The 16,465-nt window shown below is 46.9% G+C and overlaps 1 protein-coding gene across 4 annotated transcripts in view; it reads left to right on the top strand.

The window, feature by feature from the left end:
* The window catches only part of LOC135400732 (protein prickle-like), a 239,828-nt gene that overhangs the window by 198,198 nt on the left and 25,165 nt on the right, over positions 1 to 16,465 (top strand). For all 4 annotated transcript variants that reach the window (XM_064632606.1, XM_064632605.1, XM_064632607.1 and 1 more), the window contains one exon: positions 13,792 to 14,074. In XM_064632606.1, coding sequence (XP_064488676.1) covers positions 13,792 to 14,074 — 283 coding nt within the window. The remainder of the gene's footprint in view (positions 1 to 13,791; positions 14,075 to 16,465) is intronic.

Here is a 16,465-nt window from a genome sequence, read left to right as displayed (position 1 = left end):
CGGAAGACCCAGGGAAAACCTCAGACAGCACAGGCGGTGTCGGGATTCCAACCCGCGTCACCTCCCAGTCTCGGCGTGGAAAGCGGGCGACGACCACGGGAGCGGTAGAGGCTAAATGAGACAGAGGCAAATAAGGTTGTGTGCAAAAACTTTACAATCAGAATGGGCGGTAGCGGACTGGAGGCTCGGTCACCTGAACGTAGAGCCGAGAGCCAGTAGCCCGGGAACGACCCGGCGACGACATCCCAAAGGCAGCATCCAATAATCACGACCAGTGGCAGTAATCTGAGCTTGGACCTAGTGCCAGCACATAGATAGGAAGACAAGCAGCCGCAACCAAGCACCAGACTCCAGAAGTAGGAGAACCAAACAGAACCAGGCGTCGGGACCAGAAGCTGATGCAGAGCAGCACGAAGTCGTTCTCACCAGGCTAAAACGCCTGTGCGCGCTCATTTCGTCTCCCTGCAGTGCACGTTTTTCTCAGTGCTTCTTCGTTTTGCCCACTACCACCATGACATTATGGTCTGAAGCAGGATTTCAAGAGCGAGCATAAAACTCGAATTTCGCAGTTCTACATCATATACGCACCATGGGCAAACGCACCGATGGCTAGTTTGCCCTGGTACGACAGATTCACACATGGTGTTGGCAGAGCCGTCTCTGTAGAGGTACACGGCGACCGTGGTAGTCGTTTACTAGGTCAACACATGTACACGCGATATCCCTTCTTAAACAGATGTGCGGAATATGAGGGAAACCAATGTAGATCCGGCCGTCCTGGTAAAGCCTCACCCGTAGAAATCAGTCGCCGTGACGCTTGAACTTATGTGGATATGATCGACAGAAGTGAAAGAGCGCAGATGTTATGTGGATATACTTGGAACTGGAGTAGCTGCGCGACCAGACAACAATGCGAGAACAAAATACGGAAGAGTCACACCTTATTTCTCAATGGCCAGTGCAATAGTCAGTGCGTCCGATGTACCACGCTGGACGCGCATAGGGAGGGCGTTAGGCTCTGGCGCACACTGTAGCCGGGAGGAGGTCAGCAGTTGCCCTGCAATTCAGTGTACTTTTGGAATGGACGAGGAACAGAAAACGTGGAGACAGCATACGGCATCGATGCACGCTTCGCCTATCGTCTTGCTGAAGAGGAATTAAGCATTAGACGAAGAGGCAATGGCTAAGCGGGGTTTCGAGAAATTTGTGGTGTGCAACAATTTCGACCTCACGGATGTGAAGATGGAACTGAGTGTGCCGCTTTCTAGTTCAGGAAATTGAATTGTGAGGAAATAAGACGGCGAAACTGAACGCGTCATGAAAGGTAGACAGTTTGTCGTTCGGTGAGAAGTCACGTGACTGATGAAGGGCAGCCTTGCAAGCGTGCCTTCGAGGGTCTACCACTGCTTCCTTGTTGAGCATAATCAGATATTATCTGCATGGTCAGGGACGCGACTGACCCGAGGAAGAGGGTGTGACAGGGTGTGCATGGCTCCTCCAGAAGGGCAAGTGACTCAGTGCTCCTGCTTAAAGAATCCCGGATGCTACATTGCGTCTGTGACACGCATTTTGTACTGTGCTCCCTTGAAAGGCGATAATCTCGTCAGCACGAGAAAATATTTAGAGGTTACGGACAAAACAACAACAACAATAAATGAAGGAAGGTGATGATGATGTGGGATGTTTCTCCGCGGTAGCCACACGACCCTACCACACTTCACAGAGGTTAATATGATAGGATGAATTATGGTGAACACGAAGCGACGACAGGTCGGAGTTCTGTTTAGAGCTCTTTGAGAAGTCCAGTGACTTGCATGAAAGCAAAAACGGAGTGAAGAACCCGGCACTGATGCGCACGGGAGCTCAATGGGCCAAGTACTTTGGACAAGCTGAATGGTGTATGGTCAAGGAGCTCAAGTTGGCGTCGAAACACCCGGCGTTCACACGTGTACCGGTCACAGTCCTCGATGATATGGAGTATCGTAGCTGATACGGACGCTGATAGCTTGATCGTCGATACGGACACAGAAATACATGGTGTCCCTCGGTTCTTCGGCCATTCTTCCTTATCAACTTGCTTGCACCTTTATCTCTCTTTTCGTCAGTATTTTATCATCCTTTTCTCTTCCGAATATCTCATGCGAGTAAACAAAGTGCTTTCCGGGGCTAGTACTAAAGCGGAACGGTATAAGCTAAAAAAACAAAGAAAACAGACACTCTTCCGTTAATAGTGACCCTTTGAACCTGCGTGTAGCTACACGCTTTAGTCGCTCAAATCCGGGACACGGTACTCACTGCGCTCGACATGAGCAAGACACCCCAAGGTTTGTGATTACACGCTGCTTTCAACATGTCACACAAGGACGTGGACATGTTGGTCACGATTTTGCACTGACGTCTTCATATACCGGCGCGAAAAACCCTGTTTGATCCGACGGATGGTGCTGCGGACGCGGGATGATGTCACCTCAAAAGGAGGTCCCGCACTTCGATCGCTGATCGCGTGAACTGTCACGGCTATGCATGCTGGCTTTTTGCAGACAGTTGTAATGTTTCTCGAGAGATATATTAGGTTACCATAATTTGCTCCTCGGCCATGGTCATATCGGCGGAAAGTATTCGATCTGCCGTAGGGGGCCGAGGCGCAACGCCCCCCCCCCCCCCCGCTTTCAGTAGTCGGCGCCTATAGTCATGGTAACAATAACAAATCTGAGACAAGATAATCTATCCCAGATAGGCGCCTCCTCTCATTTTCAACAAATCAATGCACAGAATATATCATTGGGAATGATGGTTGGCGAGGGGTGTGCTATGTGGTGAGTTCTGTTTCTGTTGTAACAGTGTATGTCTTATGTTCATTGGGGAGGGGAGGGGGGAACGTGTTCAATGCCAAACTCGACAGCGATGACGACATAGAACTCTTTCTCTCTCTTTCTTCAGTACATCCTGCCTTGTGCTAGCATTTATTTATACCCTAGATAACTGCATCATTGATCAGATTGTCCAAGCCCTGCTTTTTGAACATATACGATGTGGATTTTTTATTATTCCTCAGAAATTTTGCATATATCAGTCTCGACTACAGAAACAAGTTTCTGCGTTATACACATGCCAACGTGATGCTCCAGCACTACAGCATGCACTGCAACAAACAACAGCGTGTACACATGAAGTTTCTTCGTAATACACATACCAACGTGGTGCTCCAGCACTACAGCATGCACTGTAACAAACAACAGCGCATACACATCATAGAACGCTGTTTCTGTCATTAGTCCCGTCAATTGCAAAACGTTTAGCGTTCGATAACCAATCATCGTCCACGTTGCTTCACCTCTTCCCACTCGTGCACCGCCACGCAACAAGAGTCGTGAAGGAATGAATGTGGTACGTCAGCTCACTTAAACTATGACCTCATCCGAAGTGAGACGTAACCAACACACACAACCCCTCCACTTTCACTCCCTTCCAAGTTCCTTTTCAGCCGTAGCTAACCTCCCATCCATAAACAGCACGTTCCACACTGCATCTACTAGACTCTGCAAGACTAAGCTCCACCCTTGTTGCGGTCCATATCGAATAACGACCTCCACTTACATACGTCGTAGCAAATCCCCTGCTCACGCCTTTGCTTGCATTTCGCATGACCCGCGAAATAGGTCGCGATCTCTGCAGTCGTGACCCGCCAAGGTTTTTACACCGCGAACGCGAACAATGGCAGCGTGGAGCCGAGGACGGTGGAAGCAGGTGCGGAGGAATCGACAGTTCCTTGTCTTTACGAATTATTCGTTCGTGCATGCGAATGAGAAACCTATCTATTCACTCGCGTAGATTTTCACTCCATTCATATTCATCAGGCTGATCACCACCTGCGGAGACCATTAGCAATGGCCACCGAGTGTTGTACATTGTTCTCGTTAATGATTTTGTTTGTTGTGAAATCTCATTGTGGGAAAGCTGATTACGGAGCTTATATACCTCGTGAGAGCCTCGCACAAATTATCGTGGAGGTGGACTGCTGCTGCTGAAGACTAGGAGGTGGTGGGTTCGACTCCTTCCACCGGCTGGGCTCTCTGAGGTTATCTATGTTTTCTTGCAACCTCTCTAGACGAATGTCCCCCCTGAAGTCGGCCCACGACGCATAGCTACCCCCCTCCCCCCCTCCCCTCTGGTGATGGTGATGTGATAAAGAAGAAGAAGAAAAAAAGGAGGGGATGTAACCCGCCTGTGTTCAACTGTTTCCTACTGTCGTCTTTCCATTTGTCCACGCTCCTAGCCACAGTTGCCTCGCGGTGCTAAAAGTTCCAACGTTGCGCAGAGTGATACCGTTATAACTCCTGATCTGTGGAAAGTGTGGGGTGTACACCTTTTTGTGACACGAATGAGACCAAAACAACGGCAAGTCGGTCTCGTTGCCACCACCTTGTGACAGTGAACGTAACTGCGTAAGAGTCATAAAAGCGCGTGCGCCTCACGTTTTTAACCAGTCATGCGAGAGGCCAATGTCATTTGGGCTGAGTGTACATTGTGCTTGTAGCGAGGAATAAAGAAAAAATTGATGAGGACGATCAATGAAATTTATGCGGTAGATATGCGTTAGCATTAGCTAACATCGTAGCGTATCTGCCACGTTAAACATAGAGGTATACGGTTCGGGAGTTTTAGAGCTGTTTCGCCTAGCATTCCAATTACCAATACAATACAATCCAATGTCCAGGCCTCAGGCAGAGACTCGTCGACGGTCTTTTTTTTTTCGACACGGGGGTTCTAATGCTGATGCATTAAAATACATGGAACGAGTGGACCGAGAAAAACTGAGTCTCGCATCGAAACGGCCTCTTTCCAAGCGGGTGACTGCACGAAGGCAATAAAATGGCGGTTATACCGGCTTTTCCATTTGTAAGAGTATTATTGAATACCTAATTGGTCGTGCACCTTAAGGCACGCGCTGATTTTCCGGTCTGCTGATTAAGGCTGATTGAGAACGTTCTCTAAGCCCCTTGCACGAAGAAGATGGATGGTGACTTTAATGTGAGAGTCGCATGCGCAACGCGAAAGTCACGAAACAACGAGAATAATCCAGGCACGGGGTATTCCACGTTCAGTGGAAGAGTTGGCGTAGTTTTCTCTTTTACTATGGTGATAGGATCCGTGGAGATTGATTTGAACTCACTATAATTCCGGAAGAGGTCAGCCCCGTGTCTGCTGTTCTTACGTGTACTTCTCGGTTCACTGACGTCGAAGTGTGCGCGCGATAAATTGCCCGCTTTATTGACACGCTTTACAGTTTATTAAGGCGAGCCTTAAGATAAGATTTTTTAACATAAGGCTTTTCAATTCTATATACGGGATTTGTAATCAAATTAACGTGAATAAAAAAAGAGCTCTTGGGAGCTATATACTTCTTCCCTCGATTCTGCCACTCCATGTCTCTTCCCGACTAGAGCATACCTTTCTGTCGAAATGCAACTTTTGAAAAATGTTGAAAAAAAAAAAAAAAGGCAACATAGTGGAACTCTCTTCCTGGATCTACGTTATCGGAACCAGGCTTATAGAAGAAACCACACAGGCACTTTAGCCATTGTTTACTCACGCATGATACCTGACTATTCTTTTTGTATACTGTGTTTGCTCATATGCAAACGACTAACAACTTTTACAGCGACAGCTGTTGGGTTCAATTTCGTGCCGATCTTGTCCCATATGTCGCATCGCCGAAACACAAAAGAGAAGAAACGAAGAAGAAGAAACGCATCATGGTGGTGTCCATGTACATTTCCCCACCACCCCAACGTACGTGCCCCATGCCAAGATACATGCGTTCCTTGCTGAAAATTTCACCAGTGAACGAACCTCCACACACTACAATGACCATGAGGCACAGCTTACAGTCCTTCAACGCCCTGCTGTGTTGCAAGTAAACTTCTGTTAGTTGAGAGTCAGCAGTTCGTTTGTGCACTTCCTCGTCCGTGTCCCTGTCCGCGTTCCGTTTATCATTATGTATCATTATCAACACCCTGCTGCCGACCAACATCCTGAAGCATGTCAAGCACAACACCCTGGTGCTGACCAAAAAGATCTTGGCTGCGGACCGCATTCAACAGGGCGAACCGTGCGCATAGCGACAGTCGAACTCAAATAAACATCTCTCTCGCTGTCGTTGATTTGATGTAACTTGCATCATATCTGCCAGTTTTTTTATTACGTCATCATTTGTGTTGTTGCGTTAATATTTGAGCATGAGGAGTTATGTATGTCCACTCAACTTCGGTAACACCGTCCTGCATGTGGCCCTAAACATAAATAAGTAAATATGAGCTACAAAGTGAATGACATATTCTCCTGTAAGAATTCACATCAATTAAGCTGCCGAGCCGACCAGTTCTTGCAGTCGAAGTAGCTTGCCGTTGGTGGCCGTGCACGAGTTAAAACAGAGCTTCACCACAATTTACAAACTTACAATTATGAACAGCATAAGTGTCACAAAAACAAAAAGCCGTACGCCTTCCGTTTTCAACAAATCAGGGCCGATAACGATATCATTCGAGATGATGGTTGGCTACACTCTTAAAAATGAACTTCACCGCATAGCACGCTCTTAGCCAACCATTATCGGGAATGATATCGTTATCTGGCCTGATTTGTTAAAAACGGGAGGCGTACGCCTTTTTGTGACAATTATGAACAGCATAAGTGTCACAAAAAGGCGTACGCCTCCCATTTTCGCCTCCCACGTTCAACTTAACGGCACCAGACTGCTGAACGAGTCGTTCAGGCTAACGAAACGAGCAACTTTATCGATGCTTTGCTGTGGTCACAATCTGTGCTCCTCGTGGAGCTGCTTCTTTGTGGTTATTGTGCACGTTGCGAGCGCTCACGTGTTGTGATGTCACCGCCCTGAGCGAAGAGCAGGCTGGCAGCGAGGCTGCATTTTCTCTGACCAATAGGACTGTTCCATTTGCTCCGATAGTACTCGCATTCTCGTGCTCTCATATACATGCTCGTTACATTCCAATGTTCGTTCCCATGCTCGTTCATCATCTTCTTCTTTTTCTTTCCGTCTCAATATATGGTTCGCTAGTCGTGTGAAAATAGTGAACAAACGAGTATGTGACTGTAAGAATAATCGTCGAGCAATACGCAAAAAATTGTAAATCATAATCCTGCTCTGACGATGGTGTCGGGTGAGAATGGTCTTAAGTATATGACACGAGAAGTAGTGTGTGCTCAGTTCTAGGGCACATGGGAGTCCGAGGCCAGAAAGGGAAGACGTAGTGGTATCAGAAGTATCAAAAGAAGAAAGAGAAGGAGGCTGTCCTTTGTCCTCAACGTATACACTTATTTGACTACCTTTATGTAAATGTTTCCTTCAAGCATGGAAGTACAACGCGCAGCATTACTGTCAGGCTTCATAAACGGTAGACTTAAAATAAATTCTCAGTGCAATAAAACGTTTTTCTAGTGAGCTTGAACAGAACGTTAGTGAACTGTTTTAATTCCGTGTTAGCACCGCGAAGCAAGAGGTGTTATGGAACTATTCAAGACAATCTACCTCAGGAAATGTACAGAATGCTTTGCTCTTCACATTCATTACAACATCAACACTATGTCCGCAACGTACTATTAAAGAGAAGAATTCCAAAACTATTATAGGCATCAATTTCGCCTTTGTTGTTCATCACAACACCCGTAGCTATCAAGACGGCGTGAAGTATACGGTCGCAAGTTCTCACAAACGGTGCGGACAGCGTTTCTTGGCGGATGGTACAAAATCTGTCTCGTCCAGTTGAAAGGCATCCTGGCGCCATCACGTCCATGGGGCACAGTTAGCCACTTGTGTGATAACAAAAGCGAAGAATCCTTCCGCCATCTTCCTTTGGCAGCTTCAACGTCAGCGAGTCGTTAGGAGTAACGAAACGAAGAACCTTATCGATGTTCTGCTGTGGCACAGTCTCTGCTCCTCGTTTAGCTTCTTCGTTGAGGCTATCGTACCCGTTACGAGCCCTTACGTGTTGTGACGTCACCGCCCTGAACGAACTACAGCTGCCAACGAGGCTGCAATCTTTTCGACCAATGGGGTTGTTTAATTTTGTTTGGATAGCTCGCATGGTTTGTCTATGGTTTGTCTATGGCTTGTCGTTGTCACTTCTTCGTCGTCTTTCTCGTCTTGATCTGCATCTTCTCGAGGATATCTCACAGCCCTCATGTAACCACTGTGTGAATACCATGAAAGGGACAGGATGTCATTTTGTACACAGTCTTGGAGCAATGCATATCCGTTTCTGTAGAAATTCTGTTTCTGCAAATCTCCAAACGAAGATGTTTAACATTCTAACGAGTGGGTAGACCCACTCGTAAGGCAAACGATCTCCTTCGATCGTTACTGGACCGACAGATTACGCCCTTGTCACGTTAACGAAAAGAGCGCGTCATACACAACATGCTCGCGTTCAAGAGTGCCTCGCGCTTCGTTAGATCATGAGCCATCCAGACGACACCGTTGGTCGTTACGCGAGCAAGAGATTACGCCTTTGTCCCGTTAACGAAAAAAGCGCGTCACGTGACACGTGTTCGTGTTAACGAGAGCCCCGCCCCTCGTTGGCTCGCGAGCGATGGAAGTGATGGTCGGCTAGGAGTGTGCTATGCGATGAAGTTCATTTTTAAGAGTGTGGGACACGCCATGGACGCATCCAGTGTGATCTTGGTAAACCCCGTAGAGAGACCGATTTATCCCGGCCCTTTTCCTGTAGCTAGTTACATCCGGGTGCAATGTAACTGTAAATATAGGATAGAAAATGTCACTCTATAAGACCTCAAAATTTCGGAGCCCATCAATGAAAGCAATTCACCTTGAACATAGCAGGAGCAGGCAAGCTAGCTGGTGTTGAATTGATATTAACATTGCCTTGATATTAACATTGCTCTATCTGTTCATCTCGTCCTCTGTTCGTCGTGTGTTTTCCCCTCAAACACAAGGCAATGTTAATATCAAGTCACCTTCCCATGCGTCCGGTTTCGGTTTCTTACCTTCATTTCCTTCTTTGCACAGCATCTCAACAGGTACGTCATGTATCGCGCAATAGTGTAGGCACATATAGAGTCCAAAGGAGACGTGACGTGCCTGTGGATGTGCTCGTTGCAGCGCAGCAGTAGACGCGTAGACGGCTCGGGGCCTAGTCCAGTGCCGCAGATTTGATTCGGATCAGTAGAGCTACACAAGAAAAGGACCCATTACAAATTACTCGTTGCAATTCACTCCAAAATATTTAAGAGATACGTACTTCTTCCATAACGACATTCATTGACTCATGCAGAGTTAGGAGCAAACGTATGAGGGAAATAAATATTCTTCCTGGCATTTTGACAGCGACCGCTGTTAGGTACAAAATGGCGAGCACGTTACGGATATACGGCAATAACAGCCTCTATATTGCAAGCGAGTAATGGATATGAATGAATATGAAGTACATTTTTATCTGCAAAGCCGTTCCAGAAGTATGTTCGCGAGCACATCAAAGGAAAAAAAAAAGAACGATAGACCGTCAAACTCAAATCAACTCGTCTCATATTAGTACTATGGCAGAAGCGAGAATTGCTGGTAACAGCTTGGTGATTCAGCTGCGACACGAACACCAACAACAACGAGACCCTCGTCCAATAAATTCTAAGTTGTCCGCCTTTCCCGTGCACACAGCCTTGAGTCTTCGAGAGAGCCTTAAACGTGTGCAAATTTATGCGTCCCACAACGAAGTCAGGCCCATTGCTCATCGACCTGTGCCAAATTCACACGCGCCTCCCTTGTCAGTGTCGTTCTTCGCAGAGTGCACCACGACCACTACGTGACCCAGCTATAACGAAATTGCAGGTTCAGGTTGGAAGACACGAACGCGTTCATTAATTTTATTAACGTAGCGTTTAATGAGCGGTAATCAACGAGAGCGTGCCTTGTTCACGAAGCCCCGTGTTTTCTTTTGATCACGGCAAACTGTTTGGTGGTGTTCCGCGGTACATGTAAATGCTATGCAGGTATTTGGATAGCTGCGTTATGCCTTGCCAAGAAAGACCGAGTAATTATACACGAAACACAGCTGCTTGGTGTAACAGTAGAGGAACACACCAGATAGACGACTTCCACTTCTTGCCCAGCGTGGTCCCCCTATACTTCTTGCGCACCACCTAATCACTCCAATTCCTTAGTTTGCGTCTTTTCTTTCTTTACGGGTCTTTTCTTTTTTGTGGTATCTTTCTATCTCTCCATTTATTTATCCCTCCAATTGCTGATGCGTCGCTGTCCTTTTTAACGACCCTTTAGTGTTTGTTGTCCACATTAATTTTTTTTTCTCGGACTGCGTGAAGACTGGCGTAGCCAGTCCTACGACCGTGTCGGGGCTAACGTCTCCATGTCCTCTTTTTACGTATCCAATCTACTTCCACTTTTCAGAGGAGCACACACACACGTTTTCAGGTTTGCAAAGAAATGGCTATAATGGCTATGGCTATGGGGATAATAATTAAAAAGCCAGTGAGCTGGTGGCTAAGAAAAAAAGACACACGGATGAGGACGTTGACACCCCGTTCGTGTACGTTTTTCTTGTCCTCCCTTATAGCCTCGACACTTTACCTCCATACGAGCAATCCTGTTCACGTTCAAAACTTCAATTTCTGCTCTTGGCACTTCGTCATTCCGTCGCGCTAAGCCTATTAAACTTTCATAGTATGTAATGGAGGTGTGCGTGTCGATGAGCCTCCCGTGTAAGGCGAGCTGTAATAGAATACGTGGGAGCGGGACAGTCTCGAGCGTAATTACGTTTTGTGGACCTACCTGGATGGCCTGGGACGCGGCCTTTGATAAATGGGCGGCGCAAATGATGATCGGGCTTCAGGGCACTTTCCTGCATCGTGATCAGCACGTGTCAAGGCGCTCGTACGGCCATCTATAAATGCCGCCAAGCAAGGAACGCATACCATCACCTTAAAAGCCATCCGAACGCCTGAAAAAAATGGTTGAGCCACGGACAAGTGATTTGTGTACTAGGGAACTGTTCTGTTGTTTACTGCCGACTTTAATATTCGATTTGAACTGGAACAGTGCTCCTGGTATGGTTGTCCTGGACCCTGCTACCACCCATCAATGGAACACTGTGCTATCAACAAAACACCCCCAGACTAAAGTCTTTCAAACGAGTAACGTTATACAATGCTTTTCCCTTCCAAGGTACCGGCGTGACTGTGCCCCCTTGGAGGTCTTCCAGCCGGACTTTCCCACCGTTTGAACTGGTTCGTTTGCCCCATGGCGACACACAGAAACTTAAAATCTCCAATGGTGTGGGCTACGAACCACACGTACTTCCCCAAAGCGCGGATGAGTCGTGTCAGCGTGGTTCCACGTTCTGCGTACTAGAACCGAGTACCTGCCTCACCTCCGTGGTGATGAGAGAAAGGGAAGTGTGTGTTGCGGTGCACCTCTCAGTTCGTTTGTCTAAGAACATCAGGCATTGACTACATCTGATAATACCACCTAATGACACCTAATATGAGTTTCATACCGCACATAAATACGAGTGCGTCCAAACAGGGATTGCAACCGCGAGAACAAATATAGCTGCAACTCCCGGTTGTGGTTCTGATTTCCGGCTTGCTGTACCAGGACACGCAGACACCCAGTTGTCTCTATGTATTCTTACAGCTGCGATAGTGAGCGCTTCCTGAATAGGCGAAGTAATTTATGGGCTTCTGTCTTAGTTTCCCTTCCTTCGTTCTGTTTTGCGAGTGTCTTTCCCACGTAGACCGCAGCTACTTGCTTTATCGGCGCCAATCAGTGAGAAATCGTAGTCACGATCGCCTCTTAAATCACTGCAATTTCGTGGCTGCTCTCTCCGTGGGTTCTGATCTGTTGAAGAAATAAAGGAGACCAATGTGGTGCTTTATTTCTTAGAACGGTCGATGTAGATGTGGATGAATCCAGTGAGTACTTCACGTAAAGCCTTGATCATGCTGACGAAGGTTTTACCTATTCGTTCCTCTGCAGTGCGACTGGTGTCAAAGTTACACACAGATGTAAACAAGTGAACGGGCGATCCATAGATACATGGTGGCCCTGCATATCAGCCTTATTCGGAAGGGACGAGTTCTGCAACTATGCATGTGCAGGGTGTCGAGCCGAAAGGTTTTTCGTTCTGGTTCGGTTCAAAGAAAACGGTTCAGTTCCGGTTCAGCTCCGGAGTAAAAAAAATAACGGTTCGAAACCGGTTCGAACCGGTTCAGTTTCACATGGTGTAAGGATAATTGATTGTAGCGAAAATAATCCTCTTTATTCTTTCCAACAGAGAGAGAAATAAAGAGGTTACAATGTCCTATCATGTGGCTTATAGACAAAAACAAGGAGCCCGTCCTGCGCTCTGGCACATTGTTGTAATGTGAGTTTCCTACCCAAACACCGATTGATGTCATGTTGTTGCTGTTGCCATGTACTGTGCACTTGGGGTCCTGCGTTACGTACCCTTAAGGGCCAAACTGTTCAATTTTTCATTTGAACAGAAAACCGAAAACATATTTTCGGTTTCCTTCCGGAGCATAAAAGTTTCCGGTTTGCCCAAAAATAACGTCTTTTTCGTTCGTTTTTCGTTTCAGGCTTCTAGTTCGCTCCGGAACCCTGTGCATGTGTTCAGTTCAGGGCAGCATTAGGCGTATGGCACCGGCGTAGTTTATTCACTTCATAGTAGTTTATTTGACTTCGCTGAACGAATGGGTGGGTTGATAGTATTCATCTTGCTTTGTCGTGGATTTCACGCACCGCACCGTGTTGTATTTTAATTTGGGTCTGCATCGTTCCTTCTGCGTCATCAGCGTCCTGACATTACAGTCAAACTCCTTTACAACGAAACTCAGGGGACAGCAAAAAAAAAAAAATCGCAGTAAAGGTATTTTCGTTAAAAAGGATGTCCATTATTGGACCTATAGGGCTCCAGCGGGACCGCAAAAAAGATTTGCTGTAGTGGTATTTTCGTTAAAAAGGTGTTCGCTATAAAGGAGTTTGACTGCAGTGAGTTTTAGTGCATCGTACGCTATCGCCTTTCCGTACGTAAAGGGTAGTGTTAATGCTTCTGCGCATGCGCAAGACAAAGAGAGCTTCGCGCATCGCCCAGAACCACCACGACGCACTAAAACTCTCTATATTTAGGAATCGAACATAAAGTCTGCAAGTAAATAGAGGAGTTACCTGTTGAGGGAAACGGTAGCTCCCCAGCAGCTCATTCAAAGTAGCAAAGGCTGTCGATGTCCAAAAGAGGTGCAAGTCGCACTGATATAAACTTATCACTTAGATTTGTCCTTCGAAGTCAAAATGCCGTACACAGATGAAATCAAAAAACAGCGGCCGAATGAACGCAACATCCGATCGTTGGTGTCCAAGGCCGTGCTAATGACTAGGTGGTGGTGGTGACGAGACCGGCTTGCCTGGCCTCACTCATGTTAAAACAGAACTTCACCACATAACACGTCCCTAGCCAACCACCATTACGAATGATATCATTCTGTCTTCCCTTCTGATGTATTGAAAAGAGGAGGAAGCGACAATCTTGGACATGCATAATGTGTCCTCCAGCTCCTTCGCACGCGGAGATAGCCACGTGGTCACAGCCACAGTTGCTTCGCGGCGCTAAGGCGGACACTGTTAACAAAACACGAGCTTCAGCGTCTGAGACTTTCACAGTCAAACGTGTTATTTTCGCAGCGTGTACAACGTTAACCGAGGCGCAACGTTTCTAACTTCATCTGTGCTTGATCTTGCAGAAAAGTGTGCCGCAATTGCAAGTGTCCACGAGAGGATCACCAGGAAGGCTCCACTGGACCGGCTAGCCAGGCTGAGGTGGAACGGCTTCTGCAGAAGAGTGCCTCAGCGACTGTTGGAAGCGTCTCTGGCCCAGGTGGTGCGGGGGTACCCGGAATAATCCCCACCAGTGGTTCACCCGCTGTACCTCTTGATCCTGCACAGCGTCAGTCCCATTCCGATGACGACAGCGGGTGTGCCCTAGAGGAGTACACTTGGGTGCCGCCAGGACTCAAACCGGAACAGGTAGGCTGTGTAATTGTTTTCATTGGTCTGATATCTTCTATCATTTGCCCCAACGTATATATAAAGGGACTGGCACAGGTGCTGTCGAGTCATTGGAAGGGTTGTATACACTTAGCTAATCGGGTGTATCATTCGTTCACGATGATGTCACGACTTTGACATACGGTCAACGATTTATTCCTCTTTATCTTTTTTATTACTCACGTTTTGAGAACGCATAATGATACAACCAGAGATGCTTGTTGACCAGTTTGCGCGTGATTTTTTATTTATTTTTTTGTTCCGTATCTTGTTCTGCAGTCGAAATGGAAGTTCCATTCTAATGTGCTCCCTGGGGCCAGACGAGAAAACACTGCCGTTTCCCTTCCAGAGAAACGTGGATAAATTACAGTACAGGAAATAATTATAGCGGTGTCAGCTTTTGCGCAGAGGCAAGGCTTGCCCTTTCACGTTGAAATGTAATCAATGCCAAAGGCATTCGTTTCGCAGTCAAGTATAATGGTTTCCTTGTCAAACGAAGATTCCGTTGCTGCAAGTCGAGCAGAACGTGTACAGCGTTTCTTTTCGCTCGCGCGGAGGTTGGCTGGAGTGACGTAGGATGAAATATCGACGGTAAGGAGGTCGGTGGCGGGTGTGACAGCTTCGCATCCCTGATAAATGCGAGAAACTGGCTGAAGGGGCTGCCACGTGATCCATTTTCAGATTTGCAAGAGCTCTATGTTGACGATCTATTCGTATATACACTCTTAAAAATGAACTTCACCTCATAGCACGCTCCTAGCCAACCATCATCTCGAATGATATCGTTCTCTACCCTGATTTGTTGAAAACGGGGGGCGTACGCCATTTCTGTGACACTTATGCTGTTCATAATTGTCACAGAAAAGGCGTACGCCCCGTGTTTTCAACAAATCAGGGCAGATAACGATATCATTCGAGATTATGGTTGGCTAGGAGCGTGCTATGAGGTGAAGTTCATTTTTAAGAGTGTACCCGGCGAAATCCGCCCAATCCCTTCTTTTACTGCTTCTCACGTAGTCATGTCCCAAGAAGGGTACATGTGTCCATTCGTTCCCATATCACTCAGCGACTCATCTAATTTCTCACATTCGTAGTAAGGCTTATAGGGTACCCCCAGCTCTTTCCATTTCATTTTTTTTTTACTTTCGATTAAGCATACCCCCCAGCACCGGCAGTTAAACATCCCGTGTAATCGCGCTTCTTGTTCCTCGCAACGGTCACACTTATTCAGTGTTCTCCGTTTCTTTTGAACTATAAAGAAAACAAGATTCCTAACTATTTCCGTGTAGAACACATCAAAACTCTATGCCTGCGCTCTTAAAAATGCGGGGCGGGGGGTACACTCTTAAAAATGAACTTCACCGCATAGCACGCTCCTAGGCAACCATAATCTCGAATGATATCGTTATCTGCCCTGATTTGTTGAAAACGGAAGGCGTACGCCTTTTTCGTGACACTTATGCTGTTCATAATTGTCACAAAAAAGGCGTACGCCTCCCGTTTTCAACAAATCAGAGCAGATAACGATATCATTCCAGATGATGGTTGGCTAGGAACGTGCTATGCGGTGAAGTTCATTTTTAAGAGTGTAATGGCAGGATCGGCTCGCCGTTGTTGGCCACACGGAAGTGGCCGTCGTCACGACTGTAGCCAAAAAGAAAAGAAAAAGACGGACGGATGGAGGATAGAGGATGAAGGGTGGAGATGCGTAGAGGGTGCATGAGTTCGTTGGGGAGAGCAAAGTATTAGATGGGCCGTTGAGCAAGACCTGCCTCTTGCAGAAAGAGAATAAGGTTTCTCGCTTTAGCGGAACGTTCGTCAGAAGAACCACCGGGGTAGAGGATGTCCGACAGCGTGCCCGAGGTGGGGGTGAGGGAGATGGGCTTCGCGCGCAGAATGGTACGCTCGGCAGTCTCGCAGGATGTGTTCGATTGTTTCGGGTTGTTGACAGTGGCCACAGCAGGCGTCACCCTTAGAGCCGATCTTGAATAGTTGAGAGTTGGTGAACGCAGACCCAGTGCGGAGCCTATGGAGCTATGGTCTCTATGCTTTGAGAAGGGTTTTTCATGGGAAGAAGGGGGCGATGATGGTGCATAATGTCCCGTATCACCACAGTTTCACCACATAGCACGCTCCTAGCCAACCAGCATCCCGAATATCAACGTTCTTGCCCCTGATTTGTTAGACACGGTAGGCTGATCATATTTTGTATATTAGGCACGTGCATGTTCCAAACACTGTTCCATAAAAAATATGCTGCGTAATCCCTAATGATTGGTTCGGTGCATTGAAAAATAAAAGAGACATTTCACCTCTTGTTTGATATACTAATAGCTTACTATATTACTCCACAACGCAGATAGCATCATG

This window comes from Ornithodoros turicata, chromosome 7 (genome assembly GCF_037126465.1).
Source record: "Ornithodoros turicata isolate Travis chromosome 7, ASM3712646v1, whole genome shotgun sequence".
In the NCBI taxonomy this organism is placed as follows: Eukaryota; Metazoa; Arthropoda; class Arachnida; order Ixodida; family Argasidae; genus Ornithodoros; species Ornithodoros turicata.
This window is presented reverse-complemented; position numbering and strand designations above follow the sequence as displayed.